We start from the raw sequence: 27340 nt of genomic DNA, 5'->3' as shown, positions 1-27340 counted from the left end.
TTTAATATTCAGGTGGTTTAATGTGTATTGACGTCATTTTATCTCAGATCCTGGTTGTAATACATGGGCTCAAATTAAATTGTTACTATTGAAGACATAAATAAGTTTAATTTGCTCAGGCATTGTAGTAAATATACAGTACATGTACCTCAGTGTTCTGCATTCTAACTTCACACAGTTCTGAATGATTAGGGCTGAGTTGACAGTATAATTATATCACTTTTATACTTTTGAATCACTTAAAGGGCACCTATTATGCCTCTTTTTACAAGATGTAATATTGGTCTCTGGTGTCCCTCGAATGTATTTGTGAAGTTTCAGCTCAAAATACCCCACAGTTAATTTATTATAACCATTTGAAAATGTCATTTTGGGGCCTGCTTAAAAATGACCTGTTTCGGAGGTATACGGCTTTAAATGCAAATGAGCTGCATATCCCCGCCCTGCCTTTGGATGAGGGCGTAACTTGATACCTATGGCAGTCGGTAAGCAGAAGGGCTAAGAGAGTGAGAGACGCGCTGTTTTGAATGTCATTCAGCGTACGTTTGAATCGGAATATGTAAATAGTACGAAGAGACTCCGGCAGAATAAACATAAATGAGAATGGACCAGTACGTCTCGGTATGGTTATTTGATACATTTATGTACTTTAGCGTTGTAATCGCGTTCCCTTTGAAATGATGGGCATGTGCAACACACACAGACACATAAACACTAATGCTGGCGCAATTTTTTTGAAATTACATACACATACTGTGATAAAGTTTGCTACGTACAAGCGAAATTACATTTATGTGAGGGACGGGGACCATGTTTACTTGTCATACGGGTGCTTCTGTGGCAAATGTGAGGAGATGGCTAACATACAGAACAACAACATATATGCAGTTTTTAATACAATATCTTTAAATATTTATAAACGTGTGGTTACACACTATACAAACAAGGTTTAAATTATATAGCCTAAACAGACATCCAACAACTTTAGACGCATTTGTTGTTGAATTGGCTGACATTGACTGAAAAGACTATTTGCTCAAAAATCATAAAACACACTTACTGTTACTGGATGTGACGGTGGATCGCAAACAGTAGATGACGATCCACAGTTGAGGATTAACTTTTAAGCTACAACAACAGGATTAACGACAGAACACTTATGTTTCCAAGAGACATTACCGGCTGTCGTCGTTGAAACAATGGAGGATGATGTGTACAGATCACAGAGGGCGGGGTCTAGGCCACAGCCACACTGTCAATCAAACCCCTGTCTCCCGTTCTACGTCACAAAGAGCTGAATCTCAGAACAGCTCGTTCTGAGGCAGTGCATATGATTTATTGAGATTGTAAAAAAACCACTGGGTGGATTTTTATCATTCTAGGGTGGTTTTGCTCACACACTGCCAACACACATTTATGTTTAAACACCATGTAAAAGTGAATTTTCCATAATAGGTGCCCTTTAATTTTGATACACTAATATCAATTCTTAACCTTCAAATCCTTCAAATGGTCTTCGTTTCCTGTTTACACTTCTGGGCTTCGGGGTCTATACGACCCCATCAATTGATTGAGTAATTGTACAAACAATATACATTTTGTTCATTATACAAATAATGTATAATTTTTTTCTTCTCATCTATTCATTAATGCTGTGTTTTTTGAGATATAAAGTGCTTTTGTATCCATATACCACATAATTCCTCAACACCATTAGCTTGCATATTAAATATTATTTGTTTTATGATACATTGCATTTTTGACGCATAAAGAAAATATATTTAGTTTTTTTTCTTTTTTTTCTTTCTTCATATTTCCCATTCATTTTAATGTGGGGTAATATTGACCCCGAAGACCAGAAGAGAAGTGTAAACATTTTTTTTTTTTTTTACATACCTTCAGAAACCGATTCAAGCCCAGTTTTTGTGTGTGTGTGTGTGTGTGTGTGTGTGTAGATAGATAATGTATGAAAAGTCACAAAATCGTATTCCACTGTGACTGAGATGAAGGGAACCTTTTTTTATTAAGTAAAAGTCGATTGGGGTCGTATAGACCCCATGAGCTGATTGAGGGTTAAATCACAAGATCATTGTTTTAGTCTATGCTGTTTTATGTCGATGCATATACAAAAAAAATAATAATTTGCAGCCCTCCTGTCATCCAATAATAATAATATGCTTTTTTGGATCTCTTTAATGTGAGGTGGCTATATGAAGTTTAGGATGTAAATTCAGGAGGAGCATGTTCATGTAATCCAGTCATGTTCATACAGTATATAAGCTTACAAGCCCTATGTCGTCGCTCAAGCATCGCTCCTTCTCTATCTTAAGCCTACGTTTATCTTTCTATTCTCAAAGCGTGCTCAATCTCAATTTAAGAGTAAACTTTTAACAATGGACAGCAAGCCAAATCTGTTTACTTAACCTTCAAATTATACAAATAATGTATAATTATGATTGCCATTATGATTACATGATCATCAAGCGAACTAGTGAAAGTGTTGATCATCTCTTCCGCTTTACTACTAGTCATAGCATGAAATATACATGAATGAACAAAAGATACAGTACAACTTTCCAAAATGTATCATGTTTCATGTAATCACCCAATCAATGTTTCAACATAAAATCATGTAATGTTGTATTTACCTGAGGAAATCCATTCAAAGCTCGTAGCTCATTAGTCAACTAGAAAGAAAATAACTTTAGAGAGTAGCTTATTGTTTGAATAAATCTGTTGTGAAATCAAGTTATGATAGCCGCTGCTTAAATGTTCTACATTGTTTTATGTGGAAGCAAACATAATTATACCATTTAAAGAGTTAACACAGTTTAAATGTTTGTATACAGCTTTTGGTTGTTGATTTTCTATCTAAAAATGATAGGGTTTACAACTTCAGTTAAAGGAGACTTTTTTTCCTCTAGAAAAATGTACATGTACTGTAATATATCCAAACGAATAGATGTCAAAATCAGAGTTGAATCATGAAACCTGTGTGAATACCACTCACATTTTCTGATGCATTTTCTTGTTGGCATTCAGCTGCTGTTCGTATTTTAGCATTCAACTAGTTGGATGTGTACTAAAATATTTTATTTTACAGGCTCCCTGTGCAAAAATTATTATGCTTGTCTCTTAAAAATGCATGACATAAATAAATCAGGCGTTCTCCCATAGTTTGGTTCCATTGACCTGAATTTTTTATACCCTTTAAAATGGTAATGTAATTCAAAAGCAGCTTGCTCACCTTTTCACTTGTACTTCCACAGGTAAGGGCAAGCGCTGGAAGCACTTATACTTCATCCTGGAGGGCAACGACGCTCAGCTCATTTATTTTGAGAGTGAGAAGCGAGCCACCAAACCCAAAGGACTAATCGATCTGAGTGTGTGCTCTGTGTATGGGGTCCATGACAGTCTGTTTGGCAGGTATGTGATTGTAATGCAACTCAAGCCACTGGTGTCCTTAAAGGAGAACTTGGTCCAATAACACATTGGTACCTAGTCGACCGTTCTCTGAGATTTGTTTTCATGATAATCGAATGTAAAGATTTTATCTCTAAAAACGTTTTAGCGTATAACGCTAGTATATGGGGGCATTTAATAAATAAAAATAATTCACTAGTTAATACCACTAACAAGGCTCAAAATAACCCCACACTAACACAGTAACATAATGAGGGTCCCTACATGCAAACCAAAGCATTGAGAACTTTGTAACTGTACAGACCGTTTAATAAGAAGATACTTTATAAAGACAGTCCACTTTGTGTAAACAGGCAGGAGCCATCTTTGGAAAACAGTCTCGACAATTCGAATCTCAGAGAATGGTTGACTAGGTACCAATGTTTTATTAGACCAAATGTTCATTTTGCGCCAGAGTTCTCCTTTAATTTTGATCATTATTTGCTTGCAGATGATTCTTGGTTTGATTAGTTGTTTGTAATTCAATTCAATTTAGCGCCAATGTGCCATTTGCTGATGGACAATACATGTTTTCTGTTGATTTTTTTTGTCCAGGCCAAACTGTTTCCAGATTGTGATTCAGCACTTTAGCGAGGAGCAGTACATTTTCTACTTTGCTGGAGAGACACCTGAGCAGGCACAGGTACGTATCACTTCTACATATATACTACTATTAAAATGCTTGGGGTTGGGAAGATTGTTTTAATGTAAATGTCTCTTATGCTCACTTAGGCTGCATTTATTTGATCAAATCTACAAAAAAAGTTCATCAAAACAAACTTTGAGGTTTGAATAAGAATTAAAAGCTTTGGTTTCAATGGTTTTCAGTTTAAAATAGTTTTAAAGCTTAAAGTTTGATGGTTTAGAAAGCAAGATAGATAGAAAAGTTTGAACATTTCGTCAATATAAGTCCATGTGATTTTTATGATTTTTAATCTTCATTTTTTTTTTTTTGGAAAACCATGTCAGATCAGTTAGAAAAGATATAGCACACTAAGTCAGAACTTTCTGAAGGTCTGAGCTGAGTTTGGTGGTTGTAGACTACAGCTTAAATCCATAAATTTATAGTTGGTAATTTTGTCTCTGAAGATTAATAATCTGTTTGAAAAGGATTTCAGTAAATTGACTTGCTCAAGCCATTTTAATGCATATTGTAAACATTATTGCAATGTAAAGTAACTGTTTGCTATTTGAATATATTTTTTAAATGTAGTTTATTCGTGTGATGTCAAAGCTGAATTTTCAATATCATTCCTCCAGTCTTCAGTGTCTCATCTCACACAATCCTTCAAAAATCATTCTAATTTGCTGATTTGCTGCTCAAGAAACATTTCTTATTTTTGCCAATGTTTTGTGGAAACTGTGAATTTTTTTTTTTTTTTTTGATGAATAGAAATTTTAGAAGAACAGCATTCATTTAAAATAAATGTTTTCTTTGTGGTAACAAAGTAAAAGTCTTTACAGTCACATTTGATCGATTTAATGCATCCTTGCTTGATAATCTTATTGCATCTTCTTATAATTAAATATATTAAAAACATTCTCTCTGTCCACTTAAAATGAATCTATAACCAAAATGTCCTTCATTCACAGGACTGGCTGAAATGCTTACAGACGTTCTGCAGTAATCTTAGGAAACCCTTACAGACCACATTCAACAAGCGTTTGCGTCAGGTAAGAGAGCGCATCTCGCTGAGTGTTTTCAGGAAACAGTGGCTGTCTTTCCCTTAATCATGAGGTCAGGTGTTCAGATGGCTCTGAATGTGCTATCAGAAGGGCCACAGCTGAACCTTCTAGATGCCGGTGAGCAGGGGGATGAAAACCCCTCTCACAGCACCTGATCCCAGTCAAGCCATTTGGGCTGAATCTAAAAAGAACATCGTAATCTTCATTACCACAGGCATATTTTTGGACAAAGTCTGACATCTCATCACTTATTCATTACGGAGCATGGAAAAATGTAACGTTTGCGTGTCATTCTCACCTTAGGTTAGCAGTTTAGTCCTGTATGTGGAGGAAGCCCACAAACTTCCCATCAAACACTTCACCAACCCCTACTGCAACATCTCTCTGAACAGTGTGCAGGTGGCGAAGACTCACCCTAGAGAGGGACAGAACCCTGTGTTCACTGAAGAGTTCATTTTTGAGTGAGTTCATAGTGACACTCGACTCGTTTTTAAAAGTGCTGCTCGATTAAGATTCTGATTTCTATTCCTTTCTTTCAGTGACCTGTCAAGCGACATCAACAGATTCGAAATAAGCTTAAGCAACAAGACCAAGAAGAGCAAAGAAAGTGACATCTGTGAGTATCATCAACAATTATAGTGATGATTTATTTTTGAGGATACCTTTTAGAGTTAGTGTATCAAGTATCAAGTGTGGATAAAAATATGATTGGGTTAGACGAATGAAATGAGCTGAATGATATAAGACTGATTGTCTGACTGAAGCAAATAGAAAAGGCTACAGTGTATATAGTACTAGGCAGTCTTGGTGTTAAGCACCCAAAAATAAAATGTAATACTTAATCATATTTAAAATTAGGCAGCAAGGCATGTAATGGATCATGAGCTGTCTAAGGTTAAGGAATATTCCTGAAGCTCTGTCTGTCGACATCATTTGTGGCATAATGTCAGTTACCACAGAAAACTCTTTTTATTTTGGTTCTTGTTGTTACAGTAATGTACTTACAATGATGAGGGTTTAAAAGCACAAATCTAAAACGGGCAACACTTTACAATAAGGTTCATTAGTTTACATTAGTTAATGTATTTACTAACATGCACTAACCATGAGCAATACATTTGTTACTGCATCTTTGTTAATGTTAGTTCATGAAAATACAGCTGTTCATTGTTTGTTCATGTTAGTTCACGGTGCATGAACTAATTAACAAGATTTTAATCAAGTATTAGTAAATGTTGAAAATAACATTAACAAAGATGAATAAATGCTGTATATGTGCTATTCATTATTAGTTCATATTAACTAATGTAGTTAACTAATGTTAACTAACGAACCTTATTGTAAAGTGTTACCCTAAAACTTATATTTGTGTTGGACCACTAATAATTAAATTTATTAAAATAAATATTTTTTAATAAAACAGTAATATTGTAAAGTTGTGTCAACAACATAAAATAGCTGTTTTCAATTTTTAATATATTTTAAAATGTAATTTATTCCTAAAGATGTATTTTCAGCATCAATTTATTCCTGAAGATATATTTTCAGCATCATTACTTCAGTCTTCTGCGTCACATGATCCATCAGAAATCATTTTAATATGCTGATTTGGTGCTCAAGAAACATTTATTATTATTCATGTTGAAAACAGCTGTGCTAATATTTTTGATTAATAGAAAGTTCAAAAGAAACCTATTTATTTGAAATAGAAATCTTAAAATAGATATGTATCATTGCTGAATAGAAATATTAATTTCTTAAAACAAATAATAATAAAAAAAAACTTTTTAGCGGTAGTGTATGGAATCTAATTTTGATTTATTCTGTTGCTGTGCATAATAATTGTAACCTTGATTTGTGACTTGTTTAATATATATATTTTTTTTTATCTGAGATATTATCTGTGGTAATTGTCAGCATGTCTCAGGTGCTCCATACATAGAGCTTAGTTTTTGTTGAACTTGCAACATTCTTTTAATCCCTGTTTTTTTTTTTTTTTCTTTGCACAAGTGCGCCCTCTGCTGGTATTTTGTAGAGCAAAGCACGACGACTACTACTCTTCTCTAATTTGTTTCTCTTCTGTATGTTTTCAGTGTTCATGCGTTGCCAGCTGAGCAAGCTGCAGAGGGGCCAGATGATCGATGAGTGGTTTCCTCTGAGCTCCTATGTCCCGCTGAAGGGAATCGAACCAGGCTCACTCCGCGTAAGAGTGCGATTCTCCATGGAGAAGATCATGCCTGAGGAAGAGTACAGTGAATTCAAAGAAGTGAGTGTGCACATGGTCATTTTTTACGCACACACAGATGTGGCCTTGTAGTTAATCATACAGGGGTGTGTTTCCGTAAAACAATGCAACTTCCAGCTTAACTCCCATTGTGCGCTGCACAATCAAGTAGCTAAGCTTATTTTGCTCAAGATAGGAATTTATTCAGTCCACATGTCATGAAAACAAGAAGCTATGCTTCTAACCACAGGTTATGAGCTCATTGATCTATGCTGATAACGACAGAACTTGCCATCATATAGTTTGCTAATGATGTTTTCGGGAAACGCACCCCATGCTGGTAACAAAAAGAATTAAAACAATTTAACTTTTTTTTTTTTTAATTAAACTTTGCTTGACCTTGAGCTCTGGAAAGGCGCTATATAAATAAAACTTCTTCTTATTGATTCCCAGCTAACAGGGAACATTCTAAAGTTATAAACAAAGATTCTTCCAATTAACTTTAATAGGATGTTTGTTTAAAGTTACCTGGGGCCTGTACCATGATGGTAGTTGGGTGGCTGGATTAGTTTCGAGTTGACAAAACCAAACCAATTCAACCAGGCTTTGTTGGTACCATGATGCTGCTGATCACCAACTTTCTCTGTGAACTCAGGCTTTGATCCTAACTTTAGGAGTTTAGGTTTGACATCAGTAGCAAACAGCCAATCACATGCTGAGAAAGAGTGAAACTCATTCAAAACTCATTGAAATGAATTTCTCGTGAGAGAAGTAGCGCAATTCCCTTATTAAGTATTAAAATGTTAAGAATTGAAACAAATTTACACAGCAAGAAGAAAATAGCTGTCTGTGAAAGAGGACAACTAAAAGAAAGTCTCGCTACTGTATATCAGTGCAAATAAAAGTTGTGAAGTTAGTTTATACTGTTGATAAAGGTATAGAGAGAATTGAACATTTTATAGCTTCATTTATTGATTCTAAAGCATATTTATATTACCTTTATATATGTATTCATTTAAAATCTGCATAATAATAATTGATGAACTGAAATTGTACATGTGAGATCGTTTTAGGGTATAATAATTACAGAAATAATCTCTAATGATTTTGTCTCCTAAAATAATTTGCTGTGGAGTGACTTAATCGCATCATACATGCGTCACCGTGCTCACAGCTGATTGGTCCAAGTTCGGTTTGCAACCTCTTATCCGGAACATAACCTGCTCCGGACCAGGTTAGCCGTAGAGTGTAAGTTACTATGGCGATGAACACTGCTAAAAGCTAAACCACTTTCATGGTACCTAAAACCCAGGGTTGGCACAAACTAAACTGAAAAACATAGCTGGCTAGCCACCTAAAGCGGCTTCATGGTATAGGCCCCTGGTCTTTAATAATATTAACAAAATGTTAGTATTATTTATACATTATTCATGTTTTTTTTTCCCCAACTATTGTTTTAGTTGGGTCTTCACGACTTATCGTGACTGTTAGAAACATTTTCTTAGAGCGTAGTTTTTTAATAAAGCATCTTTTGCTGACATGTTTCCCAGCTCATCCTGCAGAAAGACTATCATGTGATCTATGCGTTGGCTCACGTTTGTGGGCAGGACCGCACCCTGCTGGCCAGCATCCTGCTCCGGATTTTACGACACGAGCGAGCTGAAGCTCCCTTACTGAGGACGTTGAATGACAGAGAAATTAATATGGAGGGTAGGGCTCTCTCTTTGTATTATTCAAAGTTCAGTGTTCAACCACAAACAGATGTCACAGCTGCATCGAGGCTGGGCAGCTTCCCTCAGGCTTGTTCGTCATGGTTTAGCTTTAGAACAAAGCTTCAGTTTTACACAGTTTAAATGAACTGGCTACAGAATTGTTCCTCGCTTGAAAAGAAGAACTGAGCGATCAAACATCATCTTGAAAATGTGCAGTGTGTTCTGAGAAGAGCTCTCACGATACCATTGTTGGTAGTATCGACTTTAATTTGGTTTGTGGATGAATTTACAAACTCAATCATGGTAAAAAGTCTCCCTTATGAATATTAGATTGTGACTTGACCTGCAGGAAGGTTATGAAGCAACAACGGTATGACCTAGTTAAGATTTAAGCTAAGATTCTGCAGTAGTATTCTTAAAATGTCCATCTAATTAATCCATCTTGACAATACTAATTCTGAGTGGATTGGACAGTGTAGTATGGATGTGAAATAATAAACTATTAACCATTGAAATTAATTGCTAAGACTTAAATCGCAGAAAGAACATGGATGAGTCCAAATACCACGTTCATTTAGCACACTTAAGTTAATTAAAAATGAATAGTTCACCCAAAAAATGAATATTTTGTCATAATTTACACGCCCTTAAGTTGTTCAGAACCTGTATGATTTTTTTTTTCTTCTGCTCAACACAAAAGAAGATATTTTGAAGAATATGGGTAGCCAAACACCCACTCAGAAAAAAAAAATATATATACTATGGAAGTCAATGGGGCCCATAGGTAACTGTTTGGTCACCAATGTTCTTCAAATTGTTTTGTGTTCAACAGAAGAACGAAATTGTGAACCATCTCTTTAAATTTACACTACAGTTCAGAAGTTTGTGGTCAATAATTATTATTATTATTATTTTTTTAAGTAATATTAAAGTAATTTTACTTTGCAAAGATGCGTTAAATTGATCAATGATGACAGTAAATTTATTTTCACCGAATGAGCATATTGGCATGCTTTCTGATGGAAACGACATGAATTAATTACATTTTAAAATATATTAAAATAGAAAACGGTTATTTTACATTAAAAGAAGTCGTTCCCTAAAGGCTGCATTTATTTGATCAAAAATACAGCCAAAACAGAAAAAGTCATTTACAAAATCTTACCAGCCACAAAATTTATAACATTAGTGTAATTATAACTTTAATTTTAATTGAGAATAATCATAATATCTGATCATGATAGCATATTAGTCACGTTCCTCTGAATTGTAAAATATTTCAACTGTTTAGTATAAATAAAATGATTAATATAAATATGAATTCTAGCGATGTATAGAAAAGGATGCAGTATTTCAGACATTACTTTTTTTAATCTGCCAATCCCTAAAAATGTAGCTTTTTTTGTTGTTTTGTTTTGGCGTTGCAGATGAAGCCACGACGCTGTTCCGTGCCACTACTCTGGCCAGTACTTTGATGGAACAGTACATGAAGGCCACCGCAACACCTTTCGTCCACCACGCACTCAAAGACTCAATACTGAAGATCATGGAGAGCAAGCAGTCCTGTGAGGTAATGGAACTAAACAGAACATTCGCTGTTAACATCATACAGATCTGTGAACGTTCTGTTCTCCCTGTCCTGATGTTTTGTGTTTAGTATGTCAGAGCCAATTGCGACAACATGAGGTTCTCGCCAAAGCTCCTGCCTTGAGCAAATTGGCTTTTGTCAGGTTTCTGTTGGATGGTGAATAAACTGAACTAACAGTCAGAATCCTTTTCCCTCATGTGGAATGTTTTCTGGTCTCCCTCTAGCTGAACCCATCTAAACTGGAGAAGAATGAGGATGTTAATCTGAATCTAGCTCATTTACTCAACATCCTGTCGGAGCTGGTGGAGAAGATATTTATGGCTGCTGAGATCTTGCCCCCGTAAGCATGATAGCACACCACCACCATATAGAGTGTCCTAGCAGCATTACTGCCTTGTCATTACTATTTTAAGTACAAAACTGTGTAGGAATGCCAAAATGTATCTGTATCATCAACAGTTATCGATCAATTTTTATTATTTATATATTGGGGTGTAACGGTACACAGGAGCCACGGTTCAGTGAGTACTTCGGTTTTGGGGTGACGGTTTTACTTCGGTTTTGGGGTCATATGAGTTCGGTACAACAGGAAAAAAGCCACAAATCCCCAATGCCAGGCTTTTTTTAATTTATTTTGAACAGACAGTCGTGCCAATGACAGTTTTCCACCTAGTGGCATTTAGTCCACCCTGAGGTAGTGTAGTACAGGCTCCTTTAGTGTATTAAGTATTAAGAGTGCATTCGGTTTACCAAACAGAAAACCGAATGCACTCTTGCATAGGTCTTTTTTTTTTTTGTAGTGAAAAAAAACAAACAAACAAACAAACAAAAAAAAACCTAAAGTTATTTGGTCACAATCAGCTATAAAACTGAAAGGTCTCTCTTGTGTGTTAGAAACGTACAAAATAAATAGAAGAATGAAAAGTAAAACTTGTGCTGAGATTAGGTTCTTCACTCTTGTAGTCTTTTTCTGCCTAGCTTCGGTGATTGGCACATCTGGATGATGTCGTCTGCCCACTACCCTCCTTATTATTACACTGGAAATAACTTTAAAATACTCATACACTACAGATAAGAGTAATACATAATTCAAAATTGGGTCCATTTTTATTTGTGTACACGCACAGTAAAAACAAAACATTGTGCTTTTGTAAAATAAAGAAAAAACAATCAGGATGTCGCTTTTTGCCATCCCGGTTTCCTTTCCGTGAAGTTAGTGTAAAGTCCTTTCATTTTCTGGTGTGGCGGTTAGCATACAGCGTTGCATTACCTTGTGCGCCCCCTTCTGGATTGGAGTGTGGATTGCCTCTGTCTGACTGTTTGGGACAAATACATGGAGTTACACCCCTAATGTATAGATTTAGATATAAATTATTGGTAAATATTGGTTAAGATCAGATATTTAATTGATAGTTTGTTGGAGTTCTCTTGCCATCATCTGGTGCTCATTAAATTGGTCAGTGAAAAAATATTACTTTAAAGTAGTATTTTAAAGTAAAGATTAATTTACGATTAAGAGCATTATTTCTTGAACAGCAATTTGGTTATACATGAACAGAAAGGTGTTGAAGTCGGAAGAATCATTTAATGTTTTGAAAGACGTTTTAGGCTGTTTTTTTTTTTTTTTTAAATTAAAATACATTAAAAACAGTTATATTGTAAAATATAATTGCAATTTGAAATAACTCCAACAAATTAACAAAAATGTGCCTGCAAAATCTAACTGCAACAAAAAAAATCCTAACAAAACTCATAAAAGATCATAAAAAAGTAACAATTAAAAATATTTTTTAGACAGATTTGTAAAACTTCAGCCATAATATGTAAATAACCATCTTCTAAAATAACTATAACATCATATTGGGCAAAGTTTTTTATATCAGTGCATACCTACTGTATTATCATCCTGTCCATGTAGTGCTATATTGATATTTTTTTTACATTTATTCTTTATGGTACTGTTCTGTTTTTGCAGTCTTTAGTATTCATAGTTTGTTTGTTTCCTCCCTGTCCCAAGGACCCTGAGGTACATTTATGGCTGTCTTCAGAAGTCTGTGCAGCAGAAATGGCCTACCAACACTACAATGAGGACCCGAGTCGTGAGGTAGCAAGTTGTAAAGCTACATTTGCTCATGTTTACAGAGGAACATCTTGCGAAGTGCCAAAATGTGTTTGTGTCTGTCCCCCAGTGGTTTCGTCTTCCTGAGGCTCATCTGCCCTGCCATTCTCAACCCCAGAATGTTCAACATCATCGCTGGTGAGTGCACAGCTTGCATCACAAGCTCCATTTTCCAGATGCAATACATTTAGGTCTAAGTACCCACTCAGATATTTTATTCTGCACCTGTTAGAGCTTCAGTCTGATAGAAGAGCACTTAACGGTCCAAATGTGTAAACGCATAAACATATTCATAGTGACAGTCGACAGGCTATTTCCTATTTTTATATGAAAGTGGACATTGGCACATCAAAAAAAAAAAAAAAAAAAAAGAATTCAAAATGTAACCATTTTGATGTATTTTTCAAATTTAATTGTAATGCAGTTTGAATGCAATGTACATGTACTGTTGGCTAAAATATGACACGGCAAAAATAATTCTGCAATATGTTGTTTTTTATAAGATATGTTCAAAGACAATGCCAAAAAAACAAACAACAAACATAGTTTTAGTTGACTTCTAAACAAATGAAAAATACAGCTTGAGCATACTAATTCTAAACCTCTTATTTCGGACATGAAATATAGGATTTATGTCTCATGACCTTATGGGGAGCTCAAGGCTGCATTTAAGCAACGTCACATGATGTGCATGTTGTGCTGAATATCACTGTTGTATTGAAGTGTTCACATAAATGAATGTTTATACATTTTGGAAACTTTCGGTTCAGACGTTACTGTTAAAAGTTTGGGGTCAGTATGTTTTTTGGGTTTGTTTTTTTTTTATTTTGAAAGACAAATAGTTTCACTTTTACTGAATAAATGTATTAAATACATAAAATGGTTACATTTCTATTCAATTATTTCAAATAAATGCTGTTATTTTGAACTTTTTATTCATTCATTCTTGAGCAGAAAATCATCATATCAGAATGATTTCTGAAGGATCATGTGACACTGAAGACTAAAGTAATGTAGCTTTGACATCACAGGAATAAATTACACTTTAAAATATATAAATATATATTTATAGTTCCTAATCTGACAGTATTTGATTTGGGATGCAGCGCAAGTCTTTTTTTTTTTTTTTTTTTTTTTTTTTTTTGAAACTGACCATATTGTAAACCTATAGCCTGGATGCCAGCCCGAACTCCGCCCACAACATTTTTTGGTCGGGAAGTTCGATCTGGACTCGATCCATTGAGGAGTAACTATGATTAGGCAAAAAATGATCGGGCCAATCAAATTGCCAGGGCGGGCTTTATACGATGATGGACAGGTGATCTGCAAGGACGTAATCATCACGTTATCAAAGAGCGCTTGTCAAAGGTGACTGCAGCTGGAGAATTGAGATGTATAGATTCCGCTGTCGCGTCTGTTGTGAAATAAATCGACAGCGCAATAATTTTAATAGACGAACAGAAAACTGCAATCAAGGAATTTGTCGATCGGAAAGATATTTTTGCCGCCCTCCCTACATGATTCGGGAAAAGTGTAACTTATCAGCTGGCTCTGATGGTCGTTAAGAAGATGGGACGTAATGAAAAGCCTGTGGTCGTTGTGGTTTCTCCTTTTGTCGCACTCATGGAGGAGTAAGTAAAAGAAGCAAAACTCGTTATTTAACTTATAAAATAAGTAAAGTTAGCCTACGTTCTGTAGTTGACAACTGTATGCAAAGTATTTGACTTACTGCGTTGCTCTGATTGGTTGTAGGTTTACCGACTATCCAATTGAGTGCAGTTTTGTTTTTTTTCCTGGTTCAGTTAAGACGCGCCTCATAATCAAAGCCCTACGGAGCAGTTTCAGACTCGTATTCCGACAAGTACATGAGCATAACGAAGTCAGGCTAGTAAACATAGTTAAAACTGCTAGTTTAGTATGATATAATTAACGATGATGAAAATGTGTTTTGTTTTTGCAGACCCTCCATCCTCCACAGCAGGTCGGACGCTCACCCTGGTAGCAAAGTCTGTGCAGAACTTGGCCAACCTGGTGGAATTTGGCGCCAAGGTGTTTTGATTTTCACGCTGTGTTAGAAAATGAGTTACCCTGAAAAGGCGTCAAAGAGTGTGTGAATGCTAATGTTACAGCAGTTGGAATATCATCGTTTGTTGTGATGTGTTTGTGTTGCAGGAGCCCTACATGGAAGGGGTGAATCCTTTCATCAAGAACAACAAACAAAGGATGATCATGTTTCTGGATGAGCTAGGGGTAAACTGCCTTGTATCCATTTTTAAAGCAGCATGGGTTGCCTGAAACTCTGTTTATGAGCTCTGTGTGATGTAGCTTTTCTATAACATTCTCTCTGTGCTGTTTCTCCAGAATGTTCCTGATCTCCCGGAATCTACCGAGCACTTTAGGACTGATTTGTCCCGTGACCTTGCTGCCCTGCATGAGATCTGTGCTACTCATTCTGACGAACTCCGCACCCTCAGCAACGAGAGAGGAGCACAGCAGGTATGTCGCTCTCTCTTATCATACACGATAGTACGAAATATATAAGACATGACTTGCACTCAGCCGGGACCCTGACATGAATGTATTGACTGACTTTTTGTTATCATGCTTATTACACAGTTTAGCAGTCATAATGTAGACATGTACCACTGAATGTCTTGATTGGCCAATTAGAATCAAGTATTACAAAGAGCCATCTGATGATAATGTACATTCAATTTACAAAATCAGCGTAATATTCAGTGCAGATAGAAAGAACTTCTTGGTCTTACATATATCTTTTTAATAAATATATTATATATTGTGGCTTTAAAGATTGTAAAACAAGCTCACATTGTTTTTTTGACCAGCGAAGTTTTGTCTTTCATTAGAACGGCTGCATCTGAGGCAGAAAGTGCATCGCATTGTTTTCGTCAACTTACAGGTTTTAAAGTTTAATTTATGTGGTTACTCTGTGGTTTTTCTGTCATTTGGCCAGCATCTCATAATTTTAAAGATGAAGTGCTACGCACAGGCTATTTAAGGCAGTACTGGCTATGGCTCGACAACATGTGCTAGACTAAGACGCTCTTCTCTGCTCCTCAAATACATAAAACATTAGCCTTCAAATATAGTGTTTTTGAGTTGAGTTTTGAGAGTTTTTGAGTTGAGTTGAGAGAGTTTTAATTTATTTTTTGATAAAGAACCAGTTTACCCTGCCATTGCAAACAAGCAGAGACGGCCCAAACTGCGTGTGGCACTTTATTCATGATGGGGGCTGTTATGAGGTTTTACTGACAGTTTGTGGATCTAATGGAGTATAAAGGTTCTTTCAAAAGCTCTTTTTAATACTTTTTTTAAGTGACTGCTGTCGCTGGTGGGTTTTCTAAACTTGCTTTCTCAGAAATCTGCTTGTAGCTGTCGATAGCTTTATTTTTCTGCCCTGTCCAGGTAGTGTAAACACTGTTCCTTTAACTTTGAACGTGCGAAGTATGCTTCAAAAGGTGTCTCTGGGAACATTTAGTATCTTTGTTATATTTTTGCATCCTGTTCAGATATGTCATCTGTTCTAGCTCATGCACACCTGGTGCAACTGATGAAGCCCTTGATAAGTTGCATCAGGTGCAGAGCCGGCTGCAGAAACAAACCAATGGACGGGCATTTAATATTGTAGGGGGGGCCTAATTATGACATCCAATACATTTTTCTATAGGACAAAAACCAACTATTACGCCGATTTCAAGTACCAGGCGTAATTTGCGGGTGGGATATGTCCCCACCGTCGATATTGTACCCACCACTTTTGAAACATTCCGGCACGAATGTACCAATACAAATAAACAAAACATCTTCAGTTAACTAGCAGAGCATTCGTTTCGTTAGTTTTTTAAATAAGAGACGATCTAGCGCTGAAATGTGTTTTTAAAATCAACTGTTCAAATTAATGCTCGTTGCCGCTGGCGCGGATAGGCTAATGTGTTTTTTTTATTGGCTTGCGCACAGTCTTCACTCGGACGCGCAATCCGTTGTGGAGAGACTCTATTCATTACGGTGAAATTAAAACACAAAATGTTCTGAAGATGTTTTGTCTGTGCCTGATATACAACCACTGATAAACATAATCAGTTTTGATGGAAAAAAAATGGAAAAAAAACCCCAGAATCTCTGGCACGCTTGGCAAAAGTTCTACCCCTGGACCATTATTTACATTCACGTTTAATACAAATATAAAGGCGTAATTGAACGACCACATAAACCTAAATCAATAACTATTTAAATCGATTAAAGGATATCGTAATGTTATTGTACATATCTGTTTTATGATTTAGCATTGTGTCAGGGCTGGTGCAACTTAAGAAGAGTACTAAAAATAACTGGCCCACTCATGTTCTTAATACAGCTGAAGTCGACGTTTTTGGAAGTGGAATCTCCGCTTGAGTTATTCAATACATTATTTTTATTTTTAAAATAAATTTCTTTTTAAAATTTATTAATTGCAAATTGCATGGAGAGGGGGGCACAGGCGCTCGGTAGGCGGGCCCGGCCCCCTAAGGCCCGCCCATAGCGCCGGGTATGGCCATGAGACTTAGACCTGAGTGCAAAAATGGAGGCTCTAGCCCCTTCCAGAGCTGAGATATCGAAACTCAAAAATTCGGCCCGAAAAAAAAACGACAGTGGTACCCCTTACGGTTTTTTTTGTTTTTTTTTGGGCGAAAAATTAAGTTTCTCCAATCTTCCCAAAACTCTGGATTCTGATAGAGGGCCATGCGACTTAGACCTGAGTGCAAAAATGGAGGCTCTAGCCCCTTCCAGAGCTGAGATATCGAAACTCAAAAATTCGGCCCGAAAAAAAAAAACGACAGTGGTACCCCTTACGTTTTTTTTTTTGGCGAAAAATTAAGTTTCTCCAATCTTCCCAAAACTCTGGATTCTGATAGAGGGCCATGAGACTTAGACCTGAGTGCAAAAATGGAGGCTCTAGCCCCTTCCAGAGATGAGATATCGAAACTCAAAAATTCGGCCCGAAAAAAAAACGACAGTGGTACCCCTTACGTTTTTTTTTTTTTGGGCGAAAAATTAAGTTTCTCCAATCTTCCCAAAACTCTGGATTCTGATAGAGGGCCATGCGACTTAGACCTGAGTGCAAAAATGGAGGCTCTAGCCCCTTCCAGAGCTGAGATATCGTAACTCAAAAATTCGGCCCGAAAAAAAAAAAACGACAGTGGTACCCCTTACGTTTTTTTTTTTGGGGCGAAAAATTAAGTTTCTCCAATCTTCCCAAAACTCTGGATTCTGGTAGAGGGCCATGAGACTTAGACCTGAGTGCAAAAATGGAGGCTCTAGCCCCTTCCAGAGCTGAGATATCGAAACTCAAAAATTCGGGCCGAAAAAAAAACGACAGTGGTACCCCTTACGTTTTTTTTTTTTTTTGGCGACAAATTAAGTTTCTCCAATCTTTCCAAAACTCTGGATTCTGATAGAGGGCCATGAGACTTAGACCTGAGTGCAAAAATGGAGGCTCTAGCCCCTTCCAGAGATGAGATATCGAAACTAAAAAATTCGGCCCGAAAAAAGAACGACAGTGGTACCCCTTACGTTTTTTTTTTTTTTTGGCGAAAAATTAAGTTTCTCCAATTTTCCCAAAACTCTGGATTCTGATAGAGGGCCATGAGACTTAGACCTGAGTGCAAAAATGGAGGCTCTAGCCCCTTCCAGAGCTGAGATATCGAAACTCAAAAATTCGGCCCGAAAAAAAAACGACAGTGGTACCCCTTACGTTTTTTTTTTTTGGGCAAAAAATTAAGTTTCTCCAATCTTCCCAAAACTCTGGATTCTGATAGAGGGCCATGAGACTTAGACCTGAGTGCAAAAATGGAGGCTCTAGCCCCTTCCAGAGCTGAGATATCGAAACTCAAAATTTCGGCCCGAAAAAAAAAACGACAGTGGTACCCCTTACCTTTTTTTTTTTTGGGCGAAAAATTAAGTTTCTCCAATCTTCCCAAAACTCTGGATTCTGATAGAGGGCCATGAGACTTAGACCTGAGTGCAAAAATGGAGGCTCTAGCCCCTTCCAGAGCTGAGATCTCGAAACTCAAAAATTCGGCCCGAAAAAAAAACGACAGTGGTACCCCTTACGTTTTTTTTTTTTGGGCGAAAAATTAAGTTTCTCCAATCTTCCCAAAACTCTGGATTCTGATAGAGGGCCATGAGACTTAGACCTGAGTGCAAAAATGGAGGCTCTAGCCCCTTCCCGAGCTGAGATATCGAAACTCAAAATTTCGGCCCGAAAAAAAAACGACAGTGGTACCCCTTACGTTTTTTTTTTTTTGGGCGAAAAATTAAGTTTCTCCAATCTTCCCAAAACTCTGGATTCTGATAGAGGGCCATGAGACTTAGACCTGAGTGCAAAAATGGAGGCTCTAGCCCCTTCCAGAGCTGAGATATCGAAACTCAAAAATTCGGCCCGAAAAAAAAACGACAGTGGTACCCCTTACGTTTTTTTTTTTTGGGCGAAAAATTAAGTTTCTCCAATCTTCCCAAAACTCTGGATTCTGATAGAGGGCCGTGAGACTTAGACCTGAGTGCAAAAATGGAGGCTCTAGCCCCTTCCAGAGCTGAGATATCGAAACTCAAAAATTCGGCCCGAAAAAAAAAAACGACAGTGGTACCCCTTACGTTTTTTTTTTTGGCGAAAAATTAAGTTTCTCCAATTTTCCCAAAACTCTGGATTCTGATAGAGGGCCATGAGACTTAGACCTGAGTGCAAAAATGGAGGCTCTAGCCCCTTCCAGAGCTGAGATATCGAAACTCAAAAATTCGGCCCGAAAAAAAAAAAACGACAGTGGTACCCCTTACGCTTTTTTTTTTGGGGCGAAAAATTAAGTTTCTCCAATCTTCTTAAAACTCTGGATTCTGATAGAGGGCCATGAGACTTAGACCTGAGTGCAAAAATGGAGGCTCTAGCCCCTTCCAGAGCTGAGATATCGAAACTCAAAAATTCGGCCCGAAAAAAAAACGACAGTGGTACCCCTTACGTTTTTTTTTTGGGCGAAAAATTAAGTTTCTCCAATCTTCCCAAAACTCTGGATTCTGATAGAGGGCCATGACTCTTAGACCTGAGTGCAAAAATGGAGGCTCTAGCCCCTTCCAGAGCTGAGATATCGAAACTCAAAAATTCGGCCCGAAAAAAAAAACGACAGTGGTACCCCTTACGTTTTTTTTTTGGGCGAAAAATTAAGTTTCTCCAATCTTCCCAAAACTCTGGATTCTGATAGAGGGCCATGAGACTTAGACCTGAGTGCAAAAATGGAGGCTCTAGCCCCTTCCAGAGCTGAGATATCGAAACTCAAAAATTCGGCCCGAAAAAAAAAAAACGACAGTGGTACCCCTTACGTTTTTTTTTTTTGGGCGAAAAATTAAGTTTCTCCAATCGTCCCAAAACTCTGAATTCTGATAGAGGGGCATGAGACTTAGACCTGAGTGCAAAAATGGAGGCTCTAGCCCCTTCCAGAGCTGAGATATCGAAACTCAAAAATTCGGGCCGAAAAAAAAAACGACAGTGGTACCCCTTACGTTTTTTTTTTTTTTTTTGGCGACAAATTAAGTTTCTCCAATCTTTCCAAAACTCTGGATTCTGATAGAGGGCCATGAGACTTAGACCTGAGTGCAAAAATGGAGGCTCTAGCCCCTTCCAGAGCTGAGATATCGAAACTCAAAAATTCGGCCCGAAAAAAAAACGACAGTGGTACCCCTTACGTTTTTTTTTTTGGGCGAAAAATTAAGTTTCTCCAATCTTCCCAAAACTCTGGATTCTGATAGAGGGCCATGAGACTTAGACCTGAGTGCAAAAATGGAGGCTCTAGCCCCTTCCAGAGCTGAGATATCGAAACTCAAAATTTCGGCCCGAAAAAAAAAACGACAGTGGTACCCCTTACGGTTTTTTTTTTGGGCGAAAAATTAAGTATCCCCAATCTTCCCAAAACTCTGGATTCTGATAGAGGGCCATGAGACTTAGACCTGAGTGCAAAAATGGAGGCTCTAGCCCCTTCCAGAGCTGAGATATCGAAACTCAAAATTTCGGCCCGAAAAAAAAAACGACAGTGGTACCCCTTACGTTTTTTTTTTTTGGGCGAAAAATGAAGTTTCTCCAATCTTCCCAAAACTCTGGATTCTGATAGAGGGCCATGAGACTTAGACCTGAGTGCAAAAATGGAGGCTCTAGCCCCTTCCAGAGCTGAGATATCGAAACTCAAAAATTCGGCCCGAAAAAAAAACGACAGTGGTACCCCTTACGTTTTTTTTTTTTTGGGCGAAAAATTAAGTTTCTCCAATCTTCCCAAAACTCTGGATTCTGATAGAGGGCCATGAGACTTAGACCTGAGTGCAAAAATGGAGGCTCTAGCCCCTTCCAGAGCTGAGATATCGAAACTAAAAATTTCGGCCCGAAAAAAAAACGACAGTGGTACCCCTTATGTTTTTTTTTTTTGGGCGAAAAATTAAGTTTCTCCAATCTTCCCAAAACTCTGGATTCTGATAGAGGGCCATGAGACTTAGACCTGAGTGCAAAAATGGAGGCTCTAGCCCCTTCCAGAGATGAGATATCGAAACTCAAAAATTCGGCCCGAAAAAAAAACGACAGTGGTACCCCTTACGTTTTTTTTTTTGGGCGAAAAATTAAGTTTCTCCAATCTTCCCAAAACTCTGGATTCTGATAGAGGGCCATGCGACTTAGACCTGAGTGCAAAAATGAAGGCTCTAGCCCCTTCCAGAGCTGAGATATCGAAACTCAAAAATTCGGCCCGAAAAAAAAAACGACAGTGGTACCCCTTACGTTTTTTTTTTTTGGGCGAAAAATTAAGTTTCTCCAATCTTCCCAAAACTCTGGATTCTGATAGAGGGCCATGAGACTTAGACCTGAGTGCAAAAATGGAGGCTCTAGCCCCTTCCAGAGATGAGATATCGAAACTCAAAAATTCGGCCCGAAAAAAAAACGACAGTGGTACCCCTTACGTTTTTTTTTTTTGGGCGAAAAATTACGTTTCTCCAATCTTCCCAAAACTCTGGATTCTGATAGAGGGCCATGCGACTTAGACCTGAGTGCAAAAATGGAGGCTCTAGCCCCTTCCAGAGCTGAGATATCGAAACTCAAAAATTCGGCCCGAAAAAAAAAAAACGACAGTGGTACCCCTTACGTTTTTTTTTTTTTTTTGGGCGAAAAATTAAGTTTCTCCAATCTTCCCAAAACTCTGGATTCTGATAGAGGGGCATGAGACTTAGACCTGAGTGCAAAAATGGAGGCTCTAGCCCCTTCCAGAGCTGAGATATCGAAACTCAAAAATTCGGGCCGAAAAAAAAAACGACAGTGGTACCCCTTACGTTTTTTTTTTTTTTTTGGCGACAAATTAAGTTTCTCCAATCTTTCCAAAACTCTGGATTCTGATAGAGGGCCATGAGACTTAGACCTGAGTGCAAAAATGGAGGCTCTAGCCCCTTCCAGAGCTGAGATATCGAAACTCAAAAATTCGGCCCGAAAAAAAAACGACAGTGGTACCCCTTACGTTTTTTTTTTTGGGCGAAAAATTAAGTTTCTCCAATCTTCCCAAAACTCTGGATTCTGATAGAGGGCCATGAGACTTAGACCTGAGTACATAATGGAGGCTCTAGCCCCTTCCAGAGCTGAGATATCGAAACTCAAAATTTCGGCCCGAAAATAAAAAACGACAGTGGTACCCCTTACGTTTTTTTTTTTGGGCGAAAAATTAAGTATCCCCAATCTTCCCAAAACTCTGGATTCTGATAGAGGGCCATGAGACTTAGACCTGAGTGCAAAAATGGAGGCTCTAGCCCCTTCCAGAGCTGAGATATCGAAACTCAAAATTTCGGCCCGAAAAAAAAAACGACAGTGGTACCCCTTACGTTTTTTTTTTTTTGGGCGAAAAATTAAGTTTCTCCAATCTTCCCAAAACTCTGGATTCTGATAGAGGGCCATGAGACTTAGACCTGAGTGCAAAAATGGAGGCTCTAGCCCCTTCCAGAGCTGAGATATCGAAATTCAAAAATTTGGCCCGAAAAAAAAACGACAGTGGTACCCCTTACGTTTTTTTTTTTTGGGCGAAAAATTACGTTTCTCCAATCTTCCCAAAACTCTGGATTCTGATAGAGGGCCATGAGACTTAGACCTGAGTGCAAAAATGGAGGCTCTAGCCCCTTCCAGAGCTGAGATATCGAAACTCAAAATTTCGGCCCGAAAAAAAAAACGACAGTGGTACCCCTTACGGTTTTTTTTTTTGGGCGAAAAATTAAGTTTCTCCAATCTTCCCAAAACTCTGGATTCTGATAGAGGGCCATGAGACTTAGACCTGAGTGCAAAAATGGAGGCTCTAGCCCCTTCCAGAGATGAGATATCGAAACTCAAAAATTCGGCCCGAAAAAAAAAAAACGACAGTGGTACCCCTTACGTTTTTTTTTTTTGGGCGAAAAATTAAGTTTCTCCAATCTTCCCAAAACTCTGGATTCTGATAGAGGGCCATGCGACTTAGACCTGAGTGCAAAAATGAAGGCTCTAGCCCCTTCCAGAGCTGAGATATCGAAACTCAAAAATTCGGCCCGAAAAAAAAAAACGACAGTGGTACCCCTTACGGTTTTTTTTTTTGGGCGAAAAATTAAGTTTCTCCAATCTTCCCAAAACTCTGGATTCTGATAGAGGGGCATGAGACTTAGACCTGAGTGCAAAAATGGAGGCTCTAGCCCCTTCCAGAGCTGAGATATCGAAACTCAAAAATTCGGGCCGAAAAAAAAACGACAGTGGTACCCCTTACGTTTTTTTTTTTTTTTTTTGGCGACAAATTAAGTTTCTCCAATCTTTCCAAAACTCTGGATTCTGATAGAGGGCCATGAGACTTAGACCTGAGTGCAAAAATGGAGGCTCTAGCCCCTTCCAGAGATGAGATATAGAAACTAAAAAATTCGGCCCGAGAAAAGAACGACAGTGGTACCCCTTACGTTTTTTTTTTTGGCGAAAAATTAAGTTTCTCCAATTTTCGACAGTACCCCTTACGTTTTTTTTTTGGGCGAAAAATTAAGTATCCCCAATCTTCCCAAAACTCTGGATTCTGATAGAGGGCCATGAGACTTAGACCTGAGTGCAAAAATGGAGGCTCTAGCCCCTTCCAGAGCTGAGATATCGAAACTCAAAATTTCGGCCCGAAAAAAAAAAACGACAGTGGTACCCCTTACGTTTTTTTTTTTTTGGGCGAAAAATTAAGTTTCTCCAATCTTCCCAAAACTCTGGATTCTGATAGAGGGCCATGAGACTTAGACCTGAGTGCAAAAATGGAGGCTCTAGCCCCTTCCAGAGCTGAGATATCGAAACTCAAAATTTCGGCCCGAAAAAAAAAACGACAGTGGTACCCCTTACGTTTTTTTTTTTTTTGGGCGAAAAATTAAGTTTCTCCAATCTTCCCAAAACTCTGGATTCTGATAGAGGGCCATGAGACTTAGACCTGAGTGCAAAAATGGAGGCTCTAGCCCCTTCCAGAGCTGAGATATCGAAACTCAAAAATTCGGCCCGAAAAAAAAACGACAGTGGTACCCCTTACGTTTTTTTTTTTTTTTGGGCGAAAAATTAAGTTTCTCCAATCTTCCCAAAACTCTGGATTCTGATAGAGGGCCATGAGACTTAGACCTGAGTGCAAAAATGGAGGCTCTAGCCCCTTCCAGAGCTGAGATATCGAAACTAAAAATTTCGGCCCGAAAAAAAAAACGACAGTGGTACCCCTTATGTTTTTTTTTTTTTGGGCGAAAAATTAAGTTTCTCCAATCTTCCCAAAACTCTGGATTCCGATAGAGGGCCGTGAGACTTAGACCTGAGTGCAAAAATGGAGGCTCTAGCCCCTTCCAGAGCTGAGATATCGAAACTCAAAAATTCGGCCCGAAAAAAGAACGACAGTGGTACCCCTTACGTTTTTTTTTTTTTTGGCGAAAAATTAAGTTTCTCCAATCTTCCCAAAACTCTGGATTCTGATAGAGGGCCATGAGACTTAGACCTGAGTGCAAAAATGGAGGCTCTAGCCCCTTCCAGAGCTGAGATATCGAAACTCAAAAATTCGGCCCGAAAAAAAAACGACAGTGGTACCCCTTACGTTTTTTTTTTTTGGGCGAAAAATTAAGTTTCTCCAATCTTCCCAAAACTCTGGATTCTGATAGAGGGCCATGAGACTTAGACCTGAGTGCAAAAATGGAGGCTCTAGCCCCTTCCAGAGCTGAGATATCGAAACTCAAAATTTCGGCCCGAAAATAAAAAACGACAGTGGTACCCCTTACGTTTTTTTTTTTTGGGCGAAAAATTAAGTATCCCCAATCTTCCCAAAACTCTGGATTCTGATAGAGGGCCATGAGACTTAGACCTGAGTGCAAAAATGGAGGCTCTAGCCCCTTCCAGAGCTGAGATATCGAAACTCAAAATTTCGGCCCGAAAAAAAAACGACAGTGGTACCCCTTACGTTTTTTTTTTTTGGGCGAAAAATTAAGTTTCTCCAATCTTCCCAAAACTCTGGATTCTGATAGAGGGCCATGAGACTTAGACCTGAGTGCAAAAATGGAGGCTCTAGCCCCTTCCAGAGATGAGATATCGAAACTCAAAAATTCGGCCCGAAAAAAAAACGACAGTGGTACCCCTTACGTTTTTTTTTTTGGGCGAAAAATTAAGTTTCTCCAATCTTCCCAAAACTCTGGATTCTGATAGAGGGCCATGCGACTTAGACCTGAGTGCAAAAATGAAGGCTCTAGCCCCTTCCAGAGCTGAGATATCGAAACTCAAAAATTCGGCCCGAAAAAAAAAACGACAGTGGTACCCCTTACGTTTTTTTTTTTTGGGCGAAAAATTAAGTTTCTCCAATCTTCCCAAAACTCTGGATTCTGATAGAGGGGCATGAGACTTAGACCTGAGTGCAAAAATGGAGGCTCTAGCCCCTTCCAGAGCTGAGATATCGAAACTCAAAAATTCGGGCCGAAAAAAAAACGACAGTGGTACCCCTTACGTTTTTTTTTTTTTTTTTTTTGGCGACAAATTAAGTTTCTCCAATCTTTCCAAAACTCTGGATTCTGATAGAGGGCCATGAGACTTAGACCTGAGTGCAAAAATGGAGGCTCTAGCCCCTTCCAGAGATGAGATATCGAAACTAAAAAATTCGGCCCGAGAAAAGAACGACAGTGGTACCCCTTACGTTTTGTTTTTTTTTGGCGAAAAATTAAGTTTCTCCAATTTTCCCAAAACTCTGGATTCTGATAGAGGGCCATGAGACTTAGACCTGAGTGCAAAAATGGAGGCTCTAGCCCCTTCCAGAGCTGAGATATCGAAACTCAAAAATTCGGCCCGAAAAAAAAACGACAGTGGTACCCCTTACGTTTTTTTTTTTGGGCGAAAAATTAAGTTTCTCCAATCTTCCCAAAACTCTGGATTCTGATAGAGGGCCATGAGACTTAGACCTGAGTGCAAAAATGGAGGCTCTAGCCCCTTCCAGAGCTGAGATATCGAAACTCAAAAATTCGGCCCGAAAAAAGAACGACAGTGGTACCCCTTACGGTTTTTTTTTTTTTGGCGAAAAATTAAGTTTCTCCAATCTTCCCAAAACTCTGGATTCTGATAGAGGGCCATGAGACTTAGACCTGAGTGCAAAAATGGAGGCTCTAGCCCCTTCCAGAGCTGAGATATCGAAACTCAAAATTTCGGCCCGAAAAAAAAACGACAGTGGTACCCCTTACGTTTTTTTTTTTGGGCGAAAAAATTAAGTTTCTCCAATCTTCCCAAAACTCTGGATTCTGATAGAGGGCCATGAGACTTAGACCTGAGTGCAAAAATGGAGGCTCTAGCCCCTTCCAGAGATGAGATATCGAAACTCAAAAATTCGGCCCGAAAAAAAAACAACAGTGGTACCCCTTACGTTTTTTTTTTTGGGCGAAAAATTAAGTTTCTCCAATCTTCCCAAAACTCTGGATTCTGATAGAGGGCCATGCGACTTAGACCTGAGTGCAAAAATGAAGGCTCTAGCCCCTTCCAGAGCTGAGATATCGAAACTCAAAAATTCGGCCGGAAAAAAAAAACGACAGTGGTACCCCTTACGTTTTTTTTTTTGGGCGAAAAATTAAGTTTCTCCAATCTTCCCAAAACTCTGGATTCTGATAGAGGGGCATGAGACTTAGACCTGAGTGCAAAAATGGAGGCTCTAGCCCCTTCCAGAGCTGAGATATCGAAACTCAAAAATTCGGGCCGAAAAAAAAACGACAGTGGTACCCCTTACGTTTTTTTTTTTTTTTTTTTGGCGACAAATTAAGTTTCTCCAATCTTTCCAAAACTCTGGATTCTGATAGAGGGCCATGAGACTTAGACCTGAGTGCAAAAATGGAGGCTCTAGCCCCTTCCAGAGATGAGATATCGAAACTAAAAAATTCGGCCCGAGAAAAGAACGACAGTGGTACCCCTTACGTTTTGTTTTTTTTTGGCGAAAAATTAAGTTTCTCCAATTTTCCCAAAACTCTGGATTCTGATAGAGGGCCATGAGACTTAGACCTGAGTG

General features: G+C 38.2%; 1 protein-coding gene across 1 annotated transcript in view; it reads left to right on the top strand.

Annotated features, from left to right (window-relative positions):
• Positions 1-27340, top strand: part of rasa1a (RAS p21 protein activator (GTPase activating protein) 1a) — a 97499-nt gene that overhangs the window by 40931 nt on the left and 29228 nt on the right. The window contains exons 11-24 of the mRNA XM_089130124.1: positions 3270-3426; positions 4018-4105; positions 5056-5136; positions 5452-5609; positions 5688-5764; positions 7242-7414; positions 8923-9082; positions 10512-10654; positions 10897-11012; positions 12690-12776; positions 12862-12929; positions 14752-14840; positions 14964-15041; positions 15153-15287. Coding sequence (XP_088986250.1) covers positions 3270-3426; positions 4018-4105; positions 5056-5136; positions 5452-5609; positions 5688-5764; positions 7242-7414; positions 8923-9082; positions 10512-10654; positions 10897-11012; positions 12690-12776; positions 12862-12929; positions 14752-14840; positions 14964-15041; positions 15153-15287 — 1610 coding nt within the window. The remainder of the gene's footprint in view (positions 1-3269; positions 3427-4017; positions 4106-5055; positions 5137-5451; positions 5610-5687; positions 5765-7241; positions 7415-8922; positions 9083-10511; positions 10655-10896; positions 11013-12689; positions 12777-12861; positions 12930-14751; positions 14841-14963; positions 15042-15152; positions 15288-27340) is intronic.

This window comes from Pimephales promelas, chromosome 4 (assembly GCF_988280905.1).
Source record: "Pimephales promelas chromosome 4, fPimPro1.hap1.1, whole genome shotgun sequence".
Lineage (NCBI taxonomy): Eukaryota > Metazoa > Chordata > Actinopteri > Cypriniformes > Leuciscidae > Pimephales > Pimephales promelas.
This window is presented reverse-complemented; position numbering and strand designations above follow the sequence as displayed.